At 36.8% G+C, this 24243-nt stretch overlaps 1 protein-coding gene across 33 annotated transcripts in view; it reads left to right on the plus strand.

Annotated features, from left to right (window-relative positions):
• rims2a (regulating synaptic membrane exocytosis 2a) overlaps window positions 1-24243 on the plus strand; it is a 144206-nt gene that overhangs the window by 58473 nt on the left and 61490 nt on the right. For 15 of the 33 annotated variants that reach the window (XM_043261204.1, XM_043261208.1, XM_043261205.1 and 12 more), the window contains 11 exons: window positions 805-1625; window positions 8332-8525; window positions 11497-11616; window positions 13571-13670; window positions 14904-15027; window positions 16068-16114; window positions 16223-16335; window positions 17717-17764; window positions 19253-19383; window positions 20162-20354; window positions 20624-20777. In XM_043261204.1, the coding sequence (XP_043117139.1) occupies window positions 805-1625; window positions 8332-8525; window positions 11497-11616; window positions 13571-13670; window positions 14904-15027; window positions 16068-16114; window positions 16223-16335; window positions 17717-17764; window positions 19253-19383; window positions 20162-20354; window positions 20624-20777 (2045 nt within the window). Of the gene's footprint in view, window positions 1-804; window positions 1626-8076; window positions 8145-8331; window positions 8526-11496; window positions 11617-13570; window positions 13671-14903; window positions 15028-16067; window positions 16115-16222; window positions 16336-17716; window positions 17765-19252; window positions 19384-20161; window positions 20355-20623; window positions 20778-24243 lie in introns of those variants that run through there. The other 18 variants (XM_043261221.1, XM_043261240.1, XM_043261234.1 and 15 more) reach the window with 7 other exon arrangements.

Consider the following 24243-nt stretch of genomic DNA (forward strand, 5'->3'; position numbering starts at 1 on the left):
ATGCTCAGTGTGCTGTGAAGTCGTATGGACAGAGATCACACAGAGCAGGGAGCGGTGGATGGATTGTATCTTTTCAAGGCACCAAACATTATCCTTCAATAAAGACACAGTTTTTCCTCCAGCATCTCTCTGAGCTTCCCATGAACCAAAGACTCTTATTCTCTCTAAGGACGAAACTCATATGCCGGGGACACTGGTGTCATTTGTCTCTTCAGACACATACAGCCGGCACTGTTGTAACCACATTAGCGGCAGGTTATTTTTGTAAAAAGAGCACGTTTTAAAATGAGATGTTGCTTGTTTTTAAAAGGAATAAAATGAGTAGCATGTTGCTGGTTTGTCTGTAGTCAGATGACACGTTTACATTTGTTATAGGTTTTTATAGCATATTGTTCTTTATAATGATGTTAATGCCAGCGTGAAAGCTTTTTTATAAATCGTTTTTATCATGTACTACAAAGTTTTGGATATTGAAAGAAACACTGAAGTACGAAAAAAATGTAGGATGGGCCTCGATTTGTCCTTCCGGATTGCAATATTGAATATTGAAAAGTCTTCTTAAAAGTGAAATAAAAAAAAATATGAAGGCAATCTTTTTTTTTAATACTAGAAATTGTGGATGAATCGTTCATTGATGCACTTTAGACTAGAAATGTATAGGTCAGTTCATACAAGATTGCCTTGTTGCTTAAAGTTGAAGACCTAACCCTGTGCATGTTCTGCATGACTGAACAAATTAAGATATTTTTGATGAAATCTGTAATTTCTCAGTGTTCATGGCTTTACTCTTTTTCTGACTGACAGGAAAAGAAGCCCATCAGCAACCAGAGATCCAAACCAAAAATACGACCAAAGGGAGGAGAAGGCGGAGCGTTCGCAGTATGCCCCAGGGGAGGGCGGCATGCCACGATCGCCGTCTGACTACGGGGCCGGAGACCGGCAGTGGCGGGGAGGCTATGGCCGCTCCTACGAGGATGCAGAGGTAGCGCGGAGTGCCTACCGCACTCGACGGGGCGGCTGGCACTCTCAGGAAGAGTATCCACCCGAACCCGGCTTCCTGCCCGATGGCCCGCCCCTCAGCGAGCACGAGCTCCAGCGGCAGCGGCAGGAGGAGTACCAGAACCGCTACCGCAGCGACCCGAACCTGGCCCGTTACCCTGTCAAACCCCAACCGTACGAGGAGCAGATGCGCATGCACGCGGAGGTTTCGCGATTCAGGCACGAACGACGGCACAGCGACGTCTCCCTGGCGTACACGGAGATGGAGGAGCCTTTGGGGCCCCTTCGGGTTCCCCCTTACTCACCGGGTCCCGGACACACCCACTGGAGGTCCAACCACAGTCCACCCGGAGTGGACTCCCTCCACAGGCAGCAGCACCTGGATCCCGTCTCAGCCGTAAGGAAGAGTAAGCGGGAAAAGATGGAGAGCATGTTGCGGAACGACTCGCTCAGTTCAGACCAATCAGAGTCTGTCAGGCCACCGCCGCCCAAACCTCACAAGACCAAGAGGGGCGGCAAAATGAGGCAGGTGTCCCTGAGCAGCTCAGAAGAGGAGCTGGCCACTACACCGGAGTACACCAGCTGTGAGGACGTGGAGATCGAGAGTGAGTCTGTGAGCGAGAAAGGTAATGCAGCTTTTTCATCATTTATATATGTACCTACACTAGCATTCAAAAGTTTGGGGTTGGTAAGATTTATTAGCGTTTCTGAAAGAAGTCATAAAGGCTGTGTATCTTTGATTAAAAATTATATCGAAACGGTAATATTGCGATATGTTGCAATTAAAAATATTTTAAAATTAAAACTTATCTGTGATTGAAAAGGTGAATTTTTTTAGCAGCCATTACTCCATTTTCATTGTCACATGATCCTTGAGTAATTACAACATGTATTATTACGATTATTAATGTTTGAAACAATTTATTAGATTTTTATATGCAATTTCTTTTGTCACAGTATTATTTACTCTCAGTTTTTATCTTCAGATAATTGCAATCTTGCTGAACGAAAATATCAATTTAAATAACTAAATCTTACTGACCCCATATGTTTGAACTGCAGTGAACGTTAATGCAGTGAAGCTTTATTGCTATCAGTTTAAAACTGTCGATGATATGTACATGTAAGTAACTAGATTATGAATTCTATTATAATGGTATTTTTAATGCTGATAACCTCTAACTGATGCTGATGTTTCATAGTGTGCGTGTGTGAATGGCCAGTGTGTGTGCAGTCAGAGAGTGTGAGTAGAGACCTCTGGGTGTTTCTTTCAAGAGGAGTCAATGTGTGTGATTATTGATTATTTCCTTGGTTGTTTAAAATGACTTGTTAGTTACTCTCCAACACTGGTGTTCATTTACAATATGCATGACTTGTGTGAGTTTCTTGTTGCCTCTCTGTGTGTGTGTGTGTGTGTGTGTGTGTGTGTGTTGTGTTCTCTCGGTTGTCCTCCAATGACAGATATTGCTGGGTCTTGGCTTCCTCAGATCAGATGTAATGGGCTGTGTTACATAACAGAGGGATAGCGTGGAAAAGAGAGAGACCGAGAGAGGAAAGAGAAAAAATGATAGAGAAGCAAGGAAGATAGATGATTCTGGATTCCGTTAAATATTAAGATAAAGATTTATATTAAATGTGTACTTATTTATCTAGTTTTAAACCGTAAGAAATTAGTACAGCACATGTTAAGATCACATGACTAGTAAAAAAAAAACTACCTTTAGTCATGGGACAATTTGTTGTATTGCATTTAATTTATTATTATTTTAATGAAATAACATATCACCGTGTTAAATTTAAGAATCTTGGCAAACAGAAGCAAAAATAATGTTTTTTGATGCATGTGCTTAGCTGTCCAAAAAATAATGTCAAATGCACAATATCCTGTAATGCTCTAAAATAGCCTTTACTTTGCAATTGAAAAATGCGATTTCTCTTTTTAAAATTTTTACAAGCAAATCAAATGCACTTTAATGTATGTATATGTGCCTTTTTGCGGTTTGTATCTTTTCTTATTCAGAATTGTGGGAAAAAATACATTGTGACGAGCTTCATGCATTGCATCCAAAAAGGCAGGCAAGTTTAAAACGTTGATTACACATGTGTTTTACCCGCGGCTGCAACCTATTAGACTATTTTGTGATTAGAATATGAGTTTTGAAGTTGCGTGATGGAGGTGGGATGGAGAACTGCAGTGAGAACAACTGCCCTAGCCACTTATGTAAGCATCCCGAGGACAAAACCCGGCGTACAGCTCTACATTATTGATGTTCTGCTTTTCCAGGTTTCACAGCCACACTTATAACCAGAGGAGAGGAGTAACGCTCTCTCTGAAGGTCAGGTGGGTTTTAGGGAGGAGGGGAGAGCACATCAGGCCAGATAAGACTGCCTTTCCCGTCAGCTTTATCGTACATGAGAGCCAAGCGCAGTGGAGATACGGCACAGGGATAGCAGCGTTTCTGCGTGATTACAAAGAGACAATCAGTCATTCCACTGGATTCCATCATTGTAATATTAGCTCAACTGATTTTAAATAGACACGGTTTTATTTTTTTTGTAATGTTAAGATACTCTCCTCTGTCCTGGTTTAAAATGCTAGTACAACTGCGAGTAGGTGCGAACACAGTTGTGCTTTATTTTGTTTGCTTGATCGAGCAGACATAGCAACAGTGGATCAGGCAATGGTGTAAATTTAAGGCGGGGCTACTATTTGTTTGACCAATAGCAGACGGTCAGAGTAATTTAGTTTTTAGCATTTGAGGCCTAACTGATGTGAATAATTACCATAATTTATTATAGTCTAAGGCTTATCAAATATTCTATTGAAAAATACACTACTGTTCAAAAGTCATTTTTTAATACATGTTTATTTAGCAAGGATGCAGTAAATGTGCAGCAAAGATATTTATAATGTTAGAAAAGATTTCTATTTCAATTAAATGCTATCCTTTTACTTTCTAACCATCAAAGATTCTCTGTTTCCACAAAAATATTAATCAGCTTAAAAATAAGAAATGTTTCTTGAATGGCTAATCAACCTATTAGACTTCTGAAAGATCACATGACAGCGAAGAGTGGCATAATAATACTGATAATACTGCTTCGCCATCACAGGAATAAATTATATTTCAAGGAATACGAAACTAGAATACAGCTATTATAAATTGTAATAATATTTTACAATATCACGGGCCCAGTATTATTGTTTTTTATTTAAAAAATGCCTTTGCGAGTAAAACTGCATTCTTTTAAAACACCTTTTGTACAGTAGTGTTCGTTCGTGATTGCCACAATGATGCATCTTTGCAGTGTAGCATATTAAATTAGCTAGGTAAGAATTTCAACACCGGGAAAAATGCTTCTTTAAATAACGCGAAAACTTGGATATTACTTTTGACATCTGATTTCCCCGGACAGTGGTACAGATCAGCTTGAACTGGTTGTTCTTCTGTGTTTTGTTAAAGCAGAATAGCAGACAGTTTATATTTCAGTCTTCCCAAATGCAGGTTTTGACGTTATTTGTTTTGCCGTCTGACTGTCTGAGGATCAGACTTAATGAGGTGAAAGCAGGTTACCATGGCATCCGCTTGGCTGCAGGCCTGTTTTCGGATCGGGATAAGCCACAGTGATTGGCTCTGGGCTCGCTCTGCATTCAGACCTGCTCTCAAAGCAGCCGTAAAACCTCGTACGATTAATGGCGAATTATGTAATGGACAAAACATTTGGGGTGGAGCTTTACCCGATGACACATTACAGATAATTACTGTCATCTATGCTTTTATTTATGTCTTCCGCTCTTTAAACAGTCAGCAGAAACACCCTGTATCGCCATGAAATGGGATGGCCCCCGCGAAAGCTTTGTTAAAATGTTGACGTGCCGCGGGAGACCCTCGTGTGATTTAGTGTAGTGTTCTTTCTCTTTGTTCTCCTCTCTATTGATCAGCAGATGTGCAGACAGAAAAAAAGAAAAGGTTTGAAAGAGTCGTTCGGTCAGGGTTACATTATGTTTTAGTACTCCGTGTTCTTAGCAGTCGCTTACTAGGTCTAAGTGGTAATTAAAGAGATGTGCATCAATATATTACTCATCATTATTCAGATTTACAGCCCTCAACAATAAGGACCTAATGTTTTTTTTTTTTTTTTTTGTTTTTTTAAATTTAAATTTAAATTTAAATTTTTTGAAATTTAATTACTGCATGTCAACTTTTTAAATATGTCTACTAGTTAAAATTATGTAACTGGCTAACACAGAAGACGTTTTGTACACATTATTTTATATTATATAGTGGTGTCAAACGATTAATCGCATTCAAAATAGTGTTTGTTCACATAATATATGTGTTTATCATGTATATTTATCATGTATATATAAACACAAACACTTGCATGTATATATTTAAGAAAAATATGTATTGTTTATATTTTAAATATATTCATATATATAATTTAAATTATATAAATATATGCATGTAAATGTTTTTGTGTATATATATATAAACAAAAACTTTTATCTTGACTGCTATTATCGTTTGAAAGCACTAATTATATTATATTAAATCTATCTATCTATCTATCTATCTATCTATCTATCTATCTATCTATCTATCTATCTATTTCAATGTTTTTAATTAATTGAAAAAATAATTGTATTTCTTAGTAAATAATTATTTACATATTGTTAAAATTGTACTTTTACAATGAGAAATGTAAGTATAGAACATTAAAAATCATAATTGTTTAAAAATATATATATAGTTTGAATAATAATGTTGACATAATAGCGAATCGCGTAGTCATGCAGGTGAATAGCATTAATTCATTAATTAATTCATCCACCGCGATTCGCCCATTTTCTGTGTCACGCCAAGGGGAACCAATCAGACCTCATCTTCAGTTTTGGCAATGCTGTCCTGTTCGAAGCCTTCATAGAGAGAATTATCAATACTTGTTTTATGATTGGACACCATGTCACTCTCTTCGGTCTGTGTCTCTGTCTGTTCTCATGTCCCCTTCACTCGTAGTAAAAACAGCATCAATAATTAATGATCCAATTAATAGTTTACACTGGGTTTTTATTGAGTTGTCAGAGTGATGGAGAGCCGCGCGCTAGCGGCCTGGGAGCTGCGCTCAGGCCTGAATCAGCACTTCCGCCTTCTGCCGAGAACGTGAGAGCGAGAGAGAAATAGATCCCAGAACGTAGCCGCAAAGACCACTGTGCTTATGCTTGCACTGCCGCCTCGAGAGAAAGAGAGAGAAAACACAGCAGTGCTCCAGGAGTAGTGTGGTGATTCGGACATTTGGGACACAGATAAGTGCACTAGAATAATTGTAGCTACTGTTATTGTTTGGTCCCAGGTTAATTGGGCCACTTTTGTCATTGAGATAAATTGAAAAACATGGCCTAATTCACTTGGATTACCTGGTTAGAGATAGTTCACCCAAAACTGAACATTCTGTTATCATTTACTCACCTTTATGCTGTTCCAAACTTGTATGAATTTTTTTTTTCTCCTGAGCGCAAAATAAGATGTTTTGAAGAACGTTAGTAACCAAAGAGTTACCGGTAGCAACTTCCATAGTGTTTTTCTTTTTCTGTGCTTTGGAAGTCAGTGGCTACCAGCAACTCTTTCATTTTTCAAAATTACTTAATTTGCGTTTAACAGAAGGAAGAAACTCATGGAGGTTTGAACCAAGATAAGGTCAGTAAATGATGACATCGGGCTCCAAAAAGTCAAATGGGCAGAAATACACTTATTTACATTTTTAAAAACAATGATCAATATCTGATATACAGTATTCTGTTATACGGCTGTTTAAATTTACAGATAACATAAGATGCAATAGACTAACGTGCAATAGACTATTCCAGACTCTTTCAGGTTATTTTTCCCTCTGTTTTTTTCATGCGGTGTTCAGTGGGTTTCTGTGACTACTGAAGGAACAGCTTTAGGCTTTCCACTTCCACTTTATTTTTTTACGCGTTAGCTCTCATAAGTCTGCTTGTTCCTGTCATTACCACCGGCACTGGTGTTTTGAGGTTTAATGTAATGAGTCCCATATGTAAACCAGTGTCTGTTATTCAAGCTGCTGCATGATTGGTTTGTCTGTTCCTCTGATGTTTAAGGCTTGAGCACTAGCATAGATTACAACAGAATACATACTTATATATACATACTTATAAAACTTTTTATTTTTTTTTATCTAATATAGATAGACAGACAGACAGACAGACAGATACATAGATAGACAGACAGATAGATAGATAGATAGATAGATAGATAGATAGATAGATAGATAGATAGATAGATAGATAGATAGATAGATAGATAGATAAAAATGCAACTGTAAACAAAAACTGTATGCATAATGGTAGCTAAACTATAAAAATTGCATCGTTAATATTATATCTGTTGATATATTTAGATGTATGCCGCATCTGATCAAGCCACAATGTATGTGATGTTGTATTCGAGCAATAACTGTTTTGATCTGCATTGATCTGATCAAGCTATATTAATGGTTTTGTCTGACTGTGATGTCATATTTGATCATTTCCATTTAGGTTTATACTAAATGATGTTAAATCTCTCTAAACACAGGACCACAGTTCAAAGTTTGCCCCGACTGCATTTTAAATCAAGTCAGGCTGCTCGGACATTGTGTGTGTGTGTGTGTGTGTGTGTGTGTGTGTTTTCCTTCAGATTAGTATTACAGCTCAGTCCCAAGATCTTTTCAGATCTTATTAGTCAGACGTAGAAGATAGCGACTTGAGCCAATATTCTTTGAGCAGTGCAAACGTCTGACCTCTTCTGTAGCTTCGTTGCAGTTAGCAGGAGCAAGTCCTTGTTTTTTTTTTTTTTTTTTTTTGCCTTAACTGTCATAGTTAAGTTGCATAAATACGGTTATGAGGGTAACGATCAGGCGTGAGTGTAAGTTTGAGCGTAACAGTTTAACAGTGAACATTAGTTTCTCTTTTCCCCACATGTCTGTGTTTGTCCTCACAAACTATTTCTGCTGTCTGCTGTACGTGTGTGTGCTACGATTGTGTGTATGTGTGTGTGTGTGTGGCACTCGCAGGAGATTTGGATGGCCACTGGTGGGATCATACAACGTGGCATAGCAGCGATGCTTCCTCCATGTCTTTGGTGAGACATGCGGAGCCTAATGTCCCACCTCTTTCTCTCTCTTTTTGGCTCTTCTCTCTCTGTCTCTCTCTCTCTCTCTCTCTCTCTCTCTCTCTCTCTGTCACTCTTTGTCATTTCATGGTTCTTTTGATTTATTTTCACTTCTGCATGTTTTTTTTTTCTTTCTGTTTTTATCCCATGTCTGTAGGGGACAGTCAAAGGGGAAAAAGACAAACTTTTGAGCAGTCACACACCTTATCTGAGGGCCAAAAGAAAATGGTGCGCTTTGGGGGCCACTCTTTGGAAGAAGATGCTGAGTGGTGTGAGCCCCAGGTTAAAGACTCGGGGGTTGATACATGCAGTAGCACTACCCTAAACGAGGAGCATAGCCATAGTGAGAAGGTACTGGGACCTCTCTAGCCTGCATTGGTTTGATTTCATTTGATCTTGTTTTGTTTTGAACTTTTCATTTACTTCATTTTGTTCCATTTTCACATGGTCTTTGTTTTAATGTCGCTAATATTAGGTCAGATCTTCTTTTTGAATGTTACAGGGACAGTTCACTCAAAAGTGAAAATTCGGTGTAGTTCCAAACCCGTTTGACCTTCTCTTTTCCTCCGTGGAGCGCAAAACGTGATACTTTGAAGATGTCCAAGCTGCTGTTTTCCGTAAAATAAAAGTATCTGTCAAGATCAGAAAAAAGAAAATGATTGTTTGACTTGTATGCAATATTTTAGATCTTCTGAAACTGCACTACCATTCAGAAGTTTGGGGTCACTAATTTTTGTATTTTTTAAATGAATACAGGAAATCATTCAGTTGACATTTTTAGAATGTTACAAATGATTTTAGTGGAAAATGTAAATTTATTTTGAAAGAATTAAAAAAAAAATTACCATGGTTTCCACAAAAATATGAAAAAGTGTAATGATGCTGAAAATCTAGCTTTGCATCACAGGGATACATTTTCAGATATATTACAATGGATAACATATATTTTAAATGTAAATAATATTTCATAATATTACTAATTTCACTCTATTTTTAATTAAATAAATGCCGTCTCGGTGAGAAAAATATAAAAATATAAAAACCAACCCAAACTTTTGAACGGTAGTGTTGATTTTTGTGAGACTAAAATTTAAGTTGCATTCACATTTTCTTTCTTCAAATCTCTTACTTTCAAGTTTCAGTTATGTAATCTTGCGCATCACGTTCAGTCATGTGACTCACAGGAACTAATGGTGTTCAAAATATGCTTTTATCATATGGAAAAGAGCTGCATGAACGTGAGAAAGAGAGTCATACGGGTTCAGAACGTCATGAACAATTTGGATTGAACTATCCCCTTTATTTTTTTAACAAAAACTTTTCCTGAGTTTTAAATTCCTGTTCTTCTGTGGCAGTAGCTGGGGAGCCTCTTGCTTGCTCTGTTATCGTTTGCTTCTTAGCCGCAGCTGCCGTAGTCGACATAGCAGCCAATCACTCCACCATGTGACTGTGTGTTTTGTCATGGCACTTAGAGAATGTGGGTTCCCCCCCGTCAGCTGCATGCCCTCTCAGCCTCGTGTTAGTGGCCCCGTCAGCCGCGGTAGGGCCCCGGGCCCCAGACCCCCTCACTGGTTGGAATCCTCACTCCTTCCCCCCTCTCCCACACACTCACGCTCCAGGAGACTCGCTCCGAAACACACGCTCGCTCGCTCGCTCAGAGACGGCCAGCCAGGATTTGTTTTGCCACAAAGTTTGTTTTTCTTTTTTCCCTTTCCACTGTCGTATTCCTTTGCTCTCCATGTTATGGATCACTGGTTTCCACTGTTTGTGTTCGTGAGCCTTTCCATGCTGTTCTCCTCACTTTCAGTTTGAACATCGTCTGTTTCTTCTTCCATTATTGGGGCTTGTGTTTGCTGGATGTGGTGCTGGGGTTCGGCTGTGGTGATGGAAGCGGGATCTGTCCGCCATGGGGGGCTTTTCTCTGCATGTGATGGGTGCATGTCACTCCCTCAAGATCACACAAACTCTACACCACCTTTAGCTGAGGAATTATGATATTTATGAATGCTCTAAATTCAGTACATGCTAAGCTCTCCTAACCTAGTTTTGGCCTTATTTATCTTTTTTCTTTTTTTTTTTACATTTAAAAAAAAAATTATAAGAACATAAGAAACAAAAACATTAAATGAACGCTACAATAATGACTTCCACATGATGGGAAATTGAATTTATAGGGCAAGGCATTATACCAAGATTACAAAGTATAACCACTTTAAACATTATATACTTTACGTGAAGTGATTGCTTACTTCCTCAATGTAAGTAATTAAGTTTTTTTTTTTTTCCCATTACAATATAAAACCATTTTAGCATTAGTTGTTCAATGATTAAGCAATTTATGGGAATTTTACATGAAAACTCCACAAGGAATAATGGCAGTAACATGTAAGCAGAATGTCATCTCACTAATAAAAGGACAATTTAGACAACTTTATAGCTTAGAAAACAGCCAATTTGTATGAAATGAGTAATATAAGCACTTTAGCAAGAATGCAAGCTTCACACTTTTGCTTTTAAACCATCTGGAATGCCTTGCCCTATAGAACTGCCTTATTTTTTATTACTGTAAGCGGTTTTGGTCTGTTTTTACCAACTGAGGGATGATTTAAGTTTTTTTTCTGTGGTAAGTGACAGCATATCAGCATATAGATGTCGTCCATATAGCTTAATTTGCATTGAACCCAGATCACTTATAAACCTATTTCCTATTTAATGTATGAAATTGAGCATAAATGTATTGCATTATAATAGAGGCATTCATTGAAATTAAATGTTAATTTGCAACATGCGTTTTAGGAAATGTTCATGCACACATTTTAATACCGGAATTTTACATCTAAATCGTAAAATAGATCCAAAAAAGAAAACCCTGTCGTCATTTACTCACCCTCAATTTTGAGAGCTCAAGAATTTCAATAGTGACATTTCATTTTCTTGGCTTGGAATAGAGCACGTAGTCACATGGATACGGACCACTTCGCACTTCGTAGTTTCCGGTTTGACCATTTGACGTTTGAAAAATGTATCAGCCGACTACTACTACTACTTTCGATCCGCTTTTGTTCTCCTTACGCAATTCACAGAAAATCATACAGATTTGAGACGACATGAGTAAATGATGACAGAATTTTCATTTTGGGGTGAGCTAATCCCTTAAGCCTTTAGGAAACATTATTTGATCTTGCTCGCATTAAAACACCTGCGATCAAAACAGAGTTTGTGTGATAAATTCAGATGAAATTCCTCCCAGCCTTCCCCGCACCAGCACCGGCAGCCTTCTGTGTGTTCTTGAATGATGTTTGCTGTGGTTTTGACCTGACAGCACCCGGTCACGTGGCAGCCCTCCAAAGATGGAGATCGACTCATCGGCAGGATCTTGCTCAACAAGCGCATGAAGGACGGCAGCGTTCCGCGCGACTCTGGAGCCCTTCTGGGACTGAAAGTGAGTCGCCACTCCTTACTGCGTGATCTTTATGTGATTTTGATTTCACGCATGGTTGCGTAAAGTAATGGCAGTAAATAGTTCCCGTTTTAGTATAGTTCACCCAAATCTGAAAATTTGCTGAGATTTGCAAAGATTGTAGATTGCTTCTTTATTGGAACAGATTTTGAGAAATTTAGCGTTGCGTCGCTTGATCACCAATGGGTTCTCTGCAGGGAATGGGTGCCGTCAGAATGAGATACCTAACAATAATCCACAAGTAATCCAATCCAGTCAATTATCATGTTGCGTGATTTAAAAACAAAAAAACTTGTGTTAAAATGCAAGTCCTCTATCTATAATATTGCTCCCTCCTTTGGAAAAATTGAATCAGGACTGAAATAAGCACAAATCAAGAACCATTTACATGTAAAAACAGCCCCAAGCAGCTCTAAGCAAATATTATGATATTCTCCAAATCTGTTCTAGTGAAGAAACACCTCATCTACATCTCGGATGGCCTGAGGGTAGGTCTTTTCTTTTCATTTCATTTTTAAAAAAGCAGAAGTATCCATTGTGGGTCTTCTAGAGAAATGAAACATGGTCATGGATTTTAAAGTGTTAACCTTATAAAAGTTAAGTTGATATTTATGTTTAAGTCAATGTGAAGCACGTTCATAACCCATTTAATAGAAATGTATGCTAGGACTGTTCGTTGTAAAAGTGGAATAAGTTATACAAAATGATCAATTATGAACAACCATTTTATTACTTGCAATAATAAGCACTGATAAAATATGGTCATAAATATTCCATTAACAGTAAATGTTAAGGTTTTCTTGGAAGTACCTTTCCATGAACATTTTTTTTCTTTAGTATGAAGAATCGAAAGAATCTTTTTCCCAGAGAACCTTTTGTGCAATCAAGGTTGCTTGAATGTTAAGAGTTCTTCACAGAACCATCAATGGCATCAAAAAAACTATTTAAGAGTCAATTACTTTTAACGTGCATGAAGAAAGTCTGCATATTTTATACAAATTGGTTGTTTTTGTTTTCAAATTGTACTTTTATTGGTGAGATGACACTCTGCTCACATGTTACTGCCATTATTTCTTGTGGACACAGTTTGTCTCATGTAGAAATCGCATAAATTCCTTAATCGTTGAATACATACTGCTAAAATGGTTTTATATTGCAATGCAAAGTAATTTAATGTTGACGTTAAAAGAGCAAACAAAGCATGGTTACAGTACAGCTCTTACAGTGGAGGTAAACAGAGCTGCGCTCTTCCAGGGTTTAAAAGCAGAAACGCAAAGCTTGTATTTGTTGTTAAAGCACTTACATGGATTGTTCAGTGGAGTGGAGAGAAACAGAGAATCGTTACTGATAACAAACTTTCTGTGTGTCAGCTCAGTGCTACCGTGTGCATTATATCCGTTACCAGCAGCAGTTTGTCAACACACACACACACACACACACACAGTCACAATCGCCCTCGGCTCCATTCCACTCATTATGTAAAGCCATCTTTATCCAGGAGGTAGCTCGTAATCTTCTTTGTATGTTTGCATTGGGCTGCCATTAGTGGGGATTTGATTTGTATGATGCTCACAGAGCGATTGGTCACGTGGTTTATGGAACAGACCTCCAGGCCTTTTCCAACAGTCGGTTCTTTCAAAAACATGGACAGAAATAACACACACTCCCTTGAAACTTTCCCTTTTTATTGTTTATTGCAGTTTATTCGTATCACAACCAAATCGGACGTGAATAAAAAAAAGCCAAGAACAATTAAATATGTTTACTATATTGGCTTTCGTAGGTTATTTCAACATTAGCAACATTAAGCTTTCATGGTGCCTACAATGTCGGTGTTGTTATTTTTTTTGGCATTTCTTGGTAGAAATGTTGGCACAAGCGCAAAAACGAATATGCTGTATGTCATTATCTGAACATTTTATTTTGTCTTTTACAGGTGGTTGGAGGAAAGATGACAGAGTCCGGGCGACTTTGTGCGTTCATCACCAAAGTAAGGAAAGGGAGTTTAGCGGATACAGTTGGGCATCTCCGACCAGGTACATGCTATGTTTAGTATTTTATATACTACCATTCAGCAATTTGGGGATGAAAGAAACTTTTCTTCTTTTCTTCTTCTTCTTATTATCATCAATGCTTGTGCACAATAACCTGTGATTTTAAGGGGTATAACTGTAATAATGCTACAGTAAAAAGCCATTAAATGGGTAACGGAAAGTTTCTCTAATACAGGGGTCTAAAACTCAGTTTCTGTAAGGTCACAGCCCTGCAGAGTTTACTTCCAACCCTGTTTCAACACGCATACCATGTAGTTTTCAAACAAGCCATTGGTGATTTGATCAGCTGGATTGGGTTTTTTTAATTGGGGCAGCATCTAAACTATGCAGGGCTCCAGCCGTTTGACACCTCTGCTCTAATATATATGGTGAAAAACTGTAATAGATATTTCAGACAATTTTACAGTAAGACACAGTACAGTGTTTGTAAGTGTGAAATGATTTACAATGGAGAATGTAAATTGAGGTTCCCAGAATTCCCTGCGTTGCATTTCAAATAGGATTTTTATCCTTTAAAATAACAATTTTTTAATGTTTATTGCATATTTCAGTATAATGTGTCTCATGGGTCTGATTAGTGTTTGTGTGAATGACATTGTGCATCTTCAATATATAAAAAACTGTAAAAAAAAAAAAAAAACCCTGTAAACTGACATTCCCATAATTTCCTGCATTTAAAATTTAGTTTGAATTTGATGTTTTTTGAAATAACCTCTTTCCTCTTAGTTTTTTTCTTATCATGTATGTTTATTAAAGTTGTGTGTTAGATCTAATGTTGTTAAATTAGTTTAATTTCAGTTTAATGAATCGCGCCATGATGTTGTTTGTGTGAATTGTTGTTTGAGGACACTGCGCACCTTCTATATATGTTATTATTTAAAAGCTGGTTAATAGGTTGGTATATTAACATTATAACAGTTAATGAAATTACGGTATTTAACATTTTAAATTTAAGTTAAAATAGTAAAGCCTAAAATTGTTACCATATTTTTTACGGTCGCATTCTGGCAACCACAGCTGCTGTTTTTTTGACTGGATTTTTTTTTTTGTGTACATTTTTTAATGACTGTGTCTTTTGATTTGAATATTTGTGATATTTATTCAAAAGAAAACATAATTACCCATTTTTTTTTAAATGGTGGACTCATACTGGTTTTACGATTTGTTACTTGAGTGTTTGATAATAGAGTTGTAAGTGATTTTCTTGTTTCACAGGTGACCAAGTCCTAGAATGGAACGGCCGACAGTTACAAGGAGCCACATTTAAAGAAGTTTACAATATCATTTTAGAATCAAAGCCAGAGCCTCAGGTGGAACTAGTGGTCTCACGACCCATTGGGTACGGTTTCTTCTACAGTGTTCTTCAGTGTAACATGAAATGAAAAGAAATGACCTTTACAAACATTCAATTGCTTTAAATGCAAAGCATGCAACGGATGCTGATATAGAATATTATGCTGCTAAAATAATTAAAAAAACTTTCATCACACAAGAAATACCTACACAAAATAGACACACAGAAACAAACACGCAGTGCTGATTTGCAGAAAATGTAATAAATTGATCAAAAAGACTCACAAATTAGTCTCGGGTCAAGTATTAAAAGAATTGTCAGTGAAATGTATTACATCTAATTTGAACCAACATCATTACATTTTCTATTGCTCATATTCGAGTTGTAATTTTATTCTGTATAAGCTTTAGCAAGATTTTATGATTAATTTTGGTTTTATAACAAATAAATATATTTTTTTCTTAAATATACATATACATATGTGTGTATTAATGTATACATAATAAACGTACACAGTACACACACACATAAATTCTGTAAACATAATTTAATTTTGAATGCGATTGATAATGATTAATCATTTGACAACACTAATTAAAATGGTCTGTTTTTGCAATACGGTAGATACTTTTCACCTCCTTACAACACAGTTGCATAATATTGAAGGTACCATGTCACGAACAATTCTATTTTCCTTAATATTGTCAGACAAACTCGAAACTTCCTGTTTAATTGAATACAAAATATTAAATATAATTAACAAAAAACGACTTTTTGCAAACTTGACATCCGATGAGCAACATTTTTTGCTTCATAACATTAATAATATAACTTAGAGACTAAAAAAAAGTCTGTTATGACCCTTTAGAGTACTTGCTGGCTCAGATTAACAAACAAACAAATCTGCTGCCCTCGGTTTAGCCTCCTAATCGTACTAGTTGTAATTGTAAAGAGCGCATGACCAAGTGAACTCTCTTTAGATTGTGAATTTGGGCTGCTGCCACAAACTTCACATCAAGACTAATGTGGTGCTCAGGGTCATTAAAGCACATGTCATTGATTTCTCTACGCCACTGTCATTGCAGCGATATCCCCAGGATACCAGAAAGCACACATGCACAACTGGAGTCCAGTGAGTACATTTTCTCAGTCTTGCGTGCTTAGACGATTAATGAGAGCTCTTTTACACAATCTCTTATTAATTTGGAGTTTTTCTACTTTATGCCGAATCTCTCCTAAGGTTCGAGTTCATTCGAGTCTCAGAAGATGGAGCGCCCCTCCATATCCGTCACGTCTCCCATGAGCCCCGGAGTGCTGCGGGATGCCCCTCAGTACTTATCGGGACAGCTTACAGTAAGTAAACGCACCCTGTTCAGGCGATAGTTTGGAATTAAAACAAGTTTGATTGCAGCTGTAAAATGTAGGTCGGTGTGTATTTGGATGAAAAGTAGCAATAAAGTTTGGTGAAAACTAGAGGTTTTCAGGCTTTTGGAACAAAACCATGTTTCCATCATTCACTGAATATATAAATCATTGCTTAGATATATAATTTGTGCTTTAATTTGGTATACTAACATTAACAAAATGTCTCATTTTCATCAGGAGGCAAAAAAAAAAAATTCCATTTAATTTCACTTAAATGGCTTTAAATAGAGATCATTAGCATTAGATCAGTAATCAGCAGAAGCTGCTGTGGTCTCCTCAGACCTGATCAGGTTACAGTCAGGCCTCATGCAGCCCATTGTGTGTGTGTAAAAATACCCAGGATGCTTGTAGAACATGACAAACTCTGGTGCAAAGTGCACAGGCTGCTTGATTTAAGCAAAACAAATGAAGTGTGGGTTATTCCCTAGGTAGTACTATTTGGATGCAACAAAATCAATGAATTCCACGAATGGTTGGCCAAAATGGGATTTTCCAGTGGCTGATACCGATATCTAGAAAGCAGGATGGCTAGTGATAGATGAATACATTGATAGAGGATAGATGGATAGATAGATGATAGTTTTGAGTAGACAGTTAGACAAATGAATGGTCAGTTAGATGCACGGATGAATGGCAAGATGGGTTGATTTGGATCAATACCGCTAATTTCAAAACGAATGGTGTGTTAATTATATTAACTGACAAATAATGTTTTCTTATATTGTTGTTCTGTATCTCACTCATTTCTAACACTGTATGATGTGTATGTGTTTGTGTGTTAAATAACAATCGTGCTACTTTGTACTTTCCTGAGAAGGAGATTCAATGTAAACAGCCATGTTTCCCGTGAGGAGATGCCCGAGATGTCTTTTACAACAATACTACTTTTTTCAGACTCAAGAACCAATTTCCACCTCTATATAATAATAATAATAATAAAAAAAACAGGTTATTGTGACCTTTTTATCTCACAATTCTGCTTATTCAGTGGCGGAAAGGGTTGTGGGCCACACTTTGGCAAACACTGCTCTAGAAAACACAGAAAATAGCCGATCCTAAAATGTAAAAGTAAATCAGGGTCTTGAGCATTGAAGCTCATCACTAATTTCCAAATATCTGAGGAAGAGATTGCAGTTATAGTGAAAATAGTCAAATGTTCCGGTGCGTTATGTTCTCTAATTGTTGTCTTTAGATTGAATCTCCTTTCAGCTATCTTAGTGTTGCATTAACAACTGGTATTGTCATTTCAGGTTTTAGTTTTATTGCATTTCTCTTCATTGTTTTTTTTTCATTCACTTTACTTACCCAGAGCCAAAGCCTTAGTAGAAGAATTGAGCCTTTTAACCCTAGAGTTCAGGTAATGGTTGCTGTCTGCTAAATACGCTTCTCTATATTGCTTTAATTCATTGGACAATGCACAGTAGAGAAATTACTGCATTTCCAGCTGTTTATTATCTAAGTTTTAAGACCTATTATACTTATATATTTTATATGATTGTAAGGCATAAGTCGTATGCATGCAATGAATTAGCACAAAAATATTTTAAGAGACACCCGAGTGTTGGCAGACGTGGAGTAATGATGTAACATCTCTAACCCTGTGAGACGTTTGCCTGGGCAGAGGAGTACTGTGTCTCTTTAAATGTTTTAGTGATGCAGAGTTTGTCGGGACATAAAATTTGATTCTTTTTCCATGTAACATGAAACTGCGTTGAATCCTGATACTCATCCATACCGTTTAGAAAGAACTGATTCTAAGTACTTAATTGTTTCATTCATTATTGCTGACTGATTCAAAAACTGCATTTCACATATGTAATTTTATACTATTCGTGCTAAAAACATTCAGTACTGACACTCCTGGTAGTTTCATGTTGCAGTTAAAAGGATACGTTAAAGGTACTGTAAGTTATTGCACGCATAAAATAGCACTGCTGAGTGATAGATATCACTGAAATAGGTGTCCTAAAAAAAGCATGCATGTCTCTGTGACATCGAAAAAACACTTTAGCCTGTCAGAAATCTAGCCAATCAGAAAGTCTCTCTGCCTGTCAGTCATTTTGACATCAAGCTGGCTGACATGTTTTTGGAGAATGGGGAATGGAGGGCTATTTCAGTCGCAAAACGTCTTATATAATTTCACAGCACCTTTAACTGTCCCTGTTTTATTGATTTTCCTAAGCACAGAGATGTGTGAAATAAGCAAATTGTACCTGAGGAAACATGATGTGAATGATTTTAAGGTTGTTTGTGGCAAAAATCAAAAACCAAATGCGTCGTTAATGTCAACATTATGCCTGTATCTCATCACATTTCCATTGGTTCCATTTTCCCTCAGCAATATTGCAGATTTTCTATTTTGGGCAACATTATTGTCCTTAATGCACAGCAACCTCTGGTTCTGTTGGGGATTTTGTAATGGTACAATTTGTTTGACCTAGCTCTCCTTGTTTTTTGTTTTTTTTAACATAAAGTATGGAACGTCCTTCAATGCATGTGTTACTCTGCCGCCTGAGACATTTGTAGGCATTTACTTTATAGAAAGAGTTACTTTCCTGTTACTACAAGCAAGTATGGGCTCTGGCTTAGAAGATCTAGCATTTGATTTGTTATGTTTGTGTTTTTTCTGTGTGTGTTTGACTTCTAAGTATTTTTCTGTCATGTCCATACTTGTCTGAGAACCAAGCTTGGCCTGTCACGCGTCTTAGCATGTGCAATACTACGATACAATGCATTGCACACTCTTTCTTCTAAATGTGTTTAAATGAAGCAGCTGATGACGTGAAGCCTGAGAACACAAGTCCCTCTTCATCTCAAGCTGGCTCTGATGTTTGTCCCCCTGCAGGTCAAACTTTGGTATGACAAAGTCGGCCATCAGCTTATCGTCACCATACTGGGTGCAAAGGACCTGCCTTCAAGGGAAGACGGCCGACCACGCAATCCTTACGTGAAGATCTACTTCCTCCCTGACAGAAGGTGAGATTAGGGCAGTTGTGCCAATAAGGCAAGACAAAAAAAGCATCAAACAGTTCAATATGGCTGTGTTCAGAATGGCACACCTTAAGCACAGTATTTTTGCGATATGTAATATGTATATTGTGCACATGTTTCTATATGTATGATCTTTTTGGGAAAAATGCAGTATACAGAATACACTGAAATGCCAGTACAATTGTAGTATTATTTACCATTTAAATTTGATATTAAAATTTTAAATGTTTTATAATGTTTTAATTTTTATTAGTACTAAACTTTTTGGGGTAAATAATTACAATTAAGTTTCTTTTTTAGGTTTAATAAATGTGTTCTAGTTTTGGTGTTTATGTTTATTTTTGTATAGTTAGTAATTGTAGAATTTTTTTAAATTTTTTACAATTTATTTTTAACTATATATAAATATTTTTTATTAATAATTACCAATAATAACCCTGTAGGATACTATGTCTCACAATGCAAAACAAAAAACCTTTTTTTTACTCACAATATGATTTGACTGCAAAGATAAATATTTAAATACAAAATCTGAAAATCTGAAAGCAGCCTTTGACTAGTTTAGGTCAAGTTAAGCCACCTTTATTCATATAGCGCTTTTAACAATACATATTGTGTCAAAACACTTACAGAATAGAGTGTCAGTAAATTACAATGACAAGATTAAACGTGCCTTACATGTCTTGGCATGACATTCCCATGTTCCCATGGCATTCTTGTTTTTGTTCAAGGGTTATTTTACCATGATGGTAAATAAAAACAGTTTGAATCATTGTTTCTCCAGTGACAAAAGCAAAAGAAGAACAAAAACAGTAAAGAAATCTCTAGAGCCCAAATGGAACCAGACCTTTATGTATTCCCCCGTCCACCGGCGGGAGTTCAGGGAACGCATGCTGGAGATCACGCTGTGGGACCAGGCCCGGGTGCGAGAGGAGGAGAGTGAGTTCCTGGGAGAGGTGAGGACAAGATGAATCATGGTCTGAAATATTCCGAAGTTTAAGCTGCTTCTACCGGTTTGCGTGCTATTTATGTGCAGACAAATCTAAAAGTGATCTTGCAAGAATAATAAACCCGACTGGTGACAGTTTAGGTCACAAAATGATTATTTTTATCAAAACTATTTTTCGAATGGCTGTGTGTCACTGTTGTAGTTAGCTGTTAAAATCAGCGATATGCTCTTAAAAAAAGTTAGGCATTTGAACGTGTGAGGAATGTTTGTGTGTAGATCCTCATAGAGCTGGAAACAGCGCTGCTGGACGATGAGCCGCACTGGTATAAGCTACAAACACATGATGTCTCATCGGTACCCCTGCCCAAGAGCTCCCCCTGCCTTCAGAGACGAACGCTGCATGGAGACAGTCCCACACGCAGACTGCAGAGTATGTCTCTCTCTATCTCCTTCTGTCGCTCTCTCGCTCACATTTTTATGCACACAAAGCAGAAACGTATGACAGAAAGTCTCAGGTAAATGTATTGCTCATATATAACTATTTAGCATTTATAGTAATAACTGCTTGTACTGCAGAATGCGTATTTTCCTGTCACAAAACAGTTTCTCCAAGTCCATTAATGTACTTCACAGTTGTATGCAAGCACAAGTTCTTGATGAGATTACCTTTAAATGTCTTTTATTAACTCACTATTGAAAAGTTTACTTATCCTCAGGCCATTCAAGATGTAGAAAAGTTCATTTGTTCATCACAGCAGATTTGGGGCAATTTAGAATTATATGGCTTACCAGTGGAGCCTTTGCAGTGAATGGGTGCCGTCACTATGATAGTCGATAAAAACAAATTCAACGTGTTGTGAACTGAAAATTACATTTTTATAATAAACAAATTAACCATAAAGGTATTTGAACTTTACTAGTGCTGTCAAGCGATTAATCGTGAATAATCGCATCCAAAATGAAAGCTTTTGTTTACGTAATATGTGAGTGTGTACTGTGTATATTTATATTTAAATACAAACACATGCATGTATATATTAAAAAAAAATAAATTTGTGTTTATGTATTAAATATATTTATGTATGTTACGAACTTTAAAAGGGTCTAGAGGTGAGGACGCAACATTTAAAATTAATGCTGGGCGGAGTTGTAAATGATATATATATATATATATAATATAATATATATATATATATATATATATATATATATATATATATATATTCTTGAAATATATACTGAATGTGTGTATTTGTCTATGCATAATAAACACAGACTGCATATATATAACAAAAACTTATTCTATATGCGATTAAACACGATTAATCATTTTTAATAGCACTACTTTCATTGGTTGCAATAAAATAAGGTTCTCAATCCACAGTTATTTTCACATCAAAATCCAACAACATATTGAAAATACTGAAACCTGAACATACTGAAATCTGAAACACTACAGCCGTTGGTTTGTGTCCTGCATTCATTGTTTTCTATCTTGACCTGGTTATTTCTGCAGCCAAAGGCCCGTTTGTGTACAGCTCAGGTAATGACCGCTGCATGCTCAGGCTGATCCTCTGGGTTTCACCGTGTGTTTTTATACTGGATCCACCCTGCTGTCCCTCTCACTCCCGTCAATAACGAAACAAACACTGACCAAAGTGGACCGTGTCCTCGCACTGCCATTTTTTCCCACAGTGCCCTCTGATTTCCCCAGTGCTGCTGTTTTTCCCTCTTTGTTGCAGATCAGCACGATCTCTTCGTATACATTGTAGTGAACACAGGCTTCTGTGTGTTATTATTACTTCTAGAAGGGCTGGATGGTATGAGGAAAAAGCATAGTCAATTTGTATCAAAATGATTCATTTTACATGATGGTAATGGTCACAATATAATTACCTTGGATAGAAATTAAAAAATAAAAATATCTACTAACTACAGTTCAAAAGTATTTTTTCTTTTTGCAAAATTAGTCATTTATGTTCACCAAGACTGCATTTATTTAATAATAATACAGTAAAAATTGTAATATTATAAAACATTAATATATTTTTAATTTGAATATATTATAAAATGTAATTGAAAGCAGTTTTGCTCCTCAATACATTTTATGGAAACCATGATACTTTTTTCAAGATTTCCTTATAAATTGAAGAAGAAAAAAGTTTCGGGTTTATTATTTTTTTTTTATTATCATTTGGAAGCCGACCCACACAAGCCAAAATTTATCATTATTCGTTACAAATAAATTACATGAGCTATTTTCTTATTTCACGGTGTGAGATTTTTATATCTTTTAAACTTTATTTTATAAATACCTAAATACGCAGGGACATCTCACCGTAAAGATATATTTCTTTCATCCCTCCTTTTCTCGAAATGTTTTTTTTCATCCAAGTATGTATCCTGCTGTATAAATGTTAGAGAAAGCGCTACACTTTTCTATCATTCTGCCGTAAATGCCATCATACAACCCAGTCCTAATTGGTCGTTTCATTTTTTCCCCTCCCTTTGTAGTTACTAATTCTGCATAGCCGTGATAAATAATATAATATCTCTAATACGCCGTTTTAATTTGTGTATAACCCACCTTTGTGTGCAATGCCTCTGAATTAGTTTAGTTTCTTCTCTTTTAAGAGTGAGTTGTCTTGGTTTTTCGGTTGCTGTGTGGTTTTGTACTTGCAGCACCTGTTTTTAATCGTTCAAAGAGACCGGAGCAAAGAAAAAAATCCTCACGAATCATGTTCACTCCAGTAATTTTCTCTCCACCGACAGCAGTTAGCTAATCGTTTTGAAAAGTGTCACTAAAGAGACATCTTTTTTTTTAATATGTTCTGACATAATTAGGATATTACAAAGACATCCAAAGATCTGACGCGAACTGGTTAAACTTATTAAAAATGCATATTTTGCACTTACTTTAAGCTTCTGACATTGATGCATTGCACGGCGTAAGAAAGTCTTATATACGTGACCCTAACGAATCAGCAAGACGGGTCGCAAGAAAACATCGTGCGATCCTTTATAAGTTTGCGAATCTCTTTTGACACTTCGGTGCACGAGCGTTTGATTTAGTGATTTAAAGAGGCTGATTTATAGACCAGAGAGCTGAAGGAGACAAGAGGACAGGCTTATGAAAGAGAGAACGAAATGATGACTCTGGCTTGTCATCGCCCGTTAAAGCGCAAGGTTCTGTTCGGTGGGCGAGCGCAGGCTGGGTGTCCGGACGCCGCTCGGCAGATTAGCTTTCGTTCTTGATCTGAACTGAGTGATGGAGCGGCCGCTTCGGAGTGTCAAACTTGGCAAACGTCAGCGCTGTGGGCTGAGGGACGCCGTTCGGCTCGGTTTGTTCCTCGTGACTGAAACGAAGGGAGAAGAAGATCCATTTTCTCACGTAATGCAGCGCTCGGGCTGCCTCGTTCTTGTTTTGTGGATTCGGAAGAGAGAGAGATGTCTGACTGACATGTTCGGTTATCTGTGAGTAGTCTGAAATAGATAGCTTCTTTATCGCTTTTTATGAGCGTCACAGAGCAAGGCGAATGAACAGCGGTGTTCGTCGTTTGTGGTTAAGCAGATATGTTCCAAAACTTAGTCCATCTGGAATATTACACCAGTGTTGTTTTATAAGACATAAAAGACGTTATCAAACACAAATGAATGCTTTTATTCAGAACATTTTAAATACCGCCTTGTGGCTGAAATATACTGAAGTTACGAAACAATTACAAAATAGAAAAAGGTGTTAAATAAAAAAAAAAAAAAAAAAAGTTAAATAAAAGCAGAAAAGCTAAAAATAAAAACAAGACTATAATATATTTTTTAATTTGATCATTTTATTTCATTCGTTTCCTGAAAAGAGCTGATGTTTAATTAAATAGTAATTTAATTAGGTTTAAATA

Source organism: Puntigrus tetrazona, chromosome 16, assembly GCF_018831695.1.
Source record: "Puntigrus tetrazona isolate hp1 chromosome 16, ASM1883169v1, whole genome shotgun sequence".
NCBI classification, from domain to species: domain Eukaryota; kingdom Metazoa; phylum Chordata; class Actinopteri; order Cypriniformes; family Cyprinidae; genus Puntigrus; species Puntigrus tetrazona.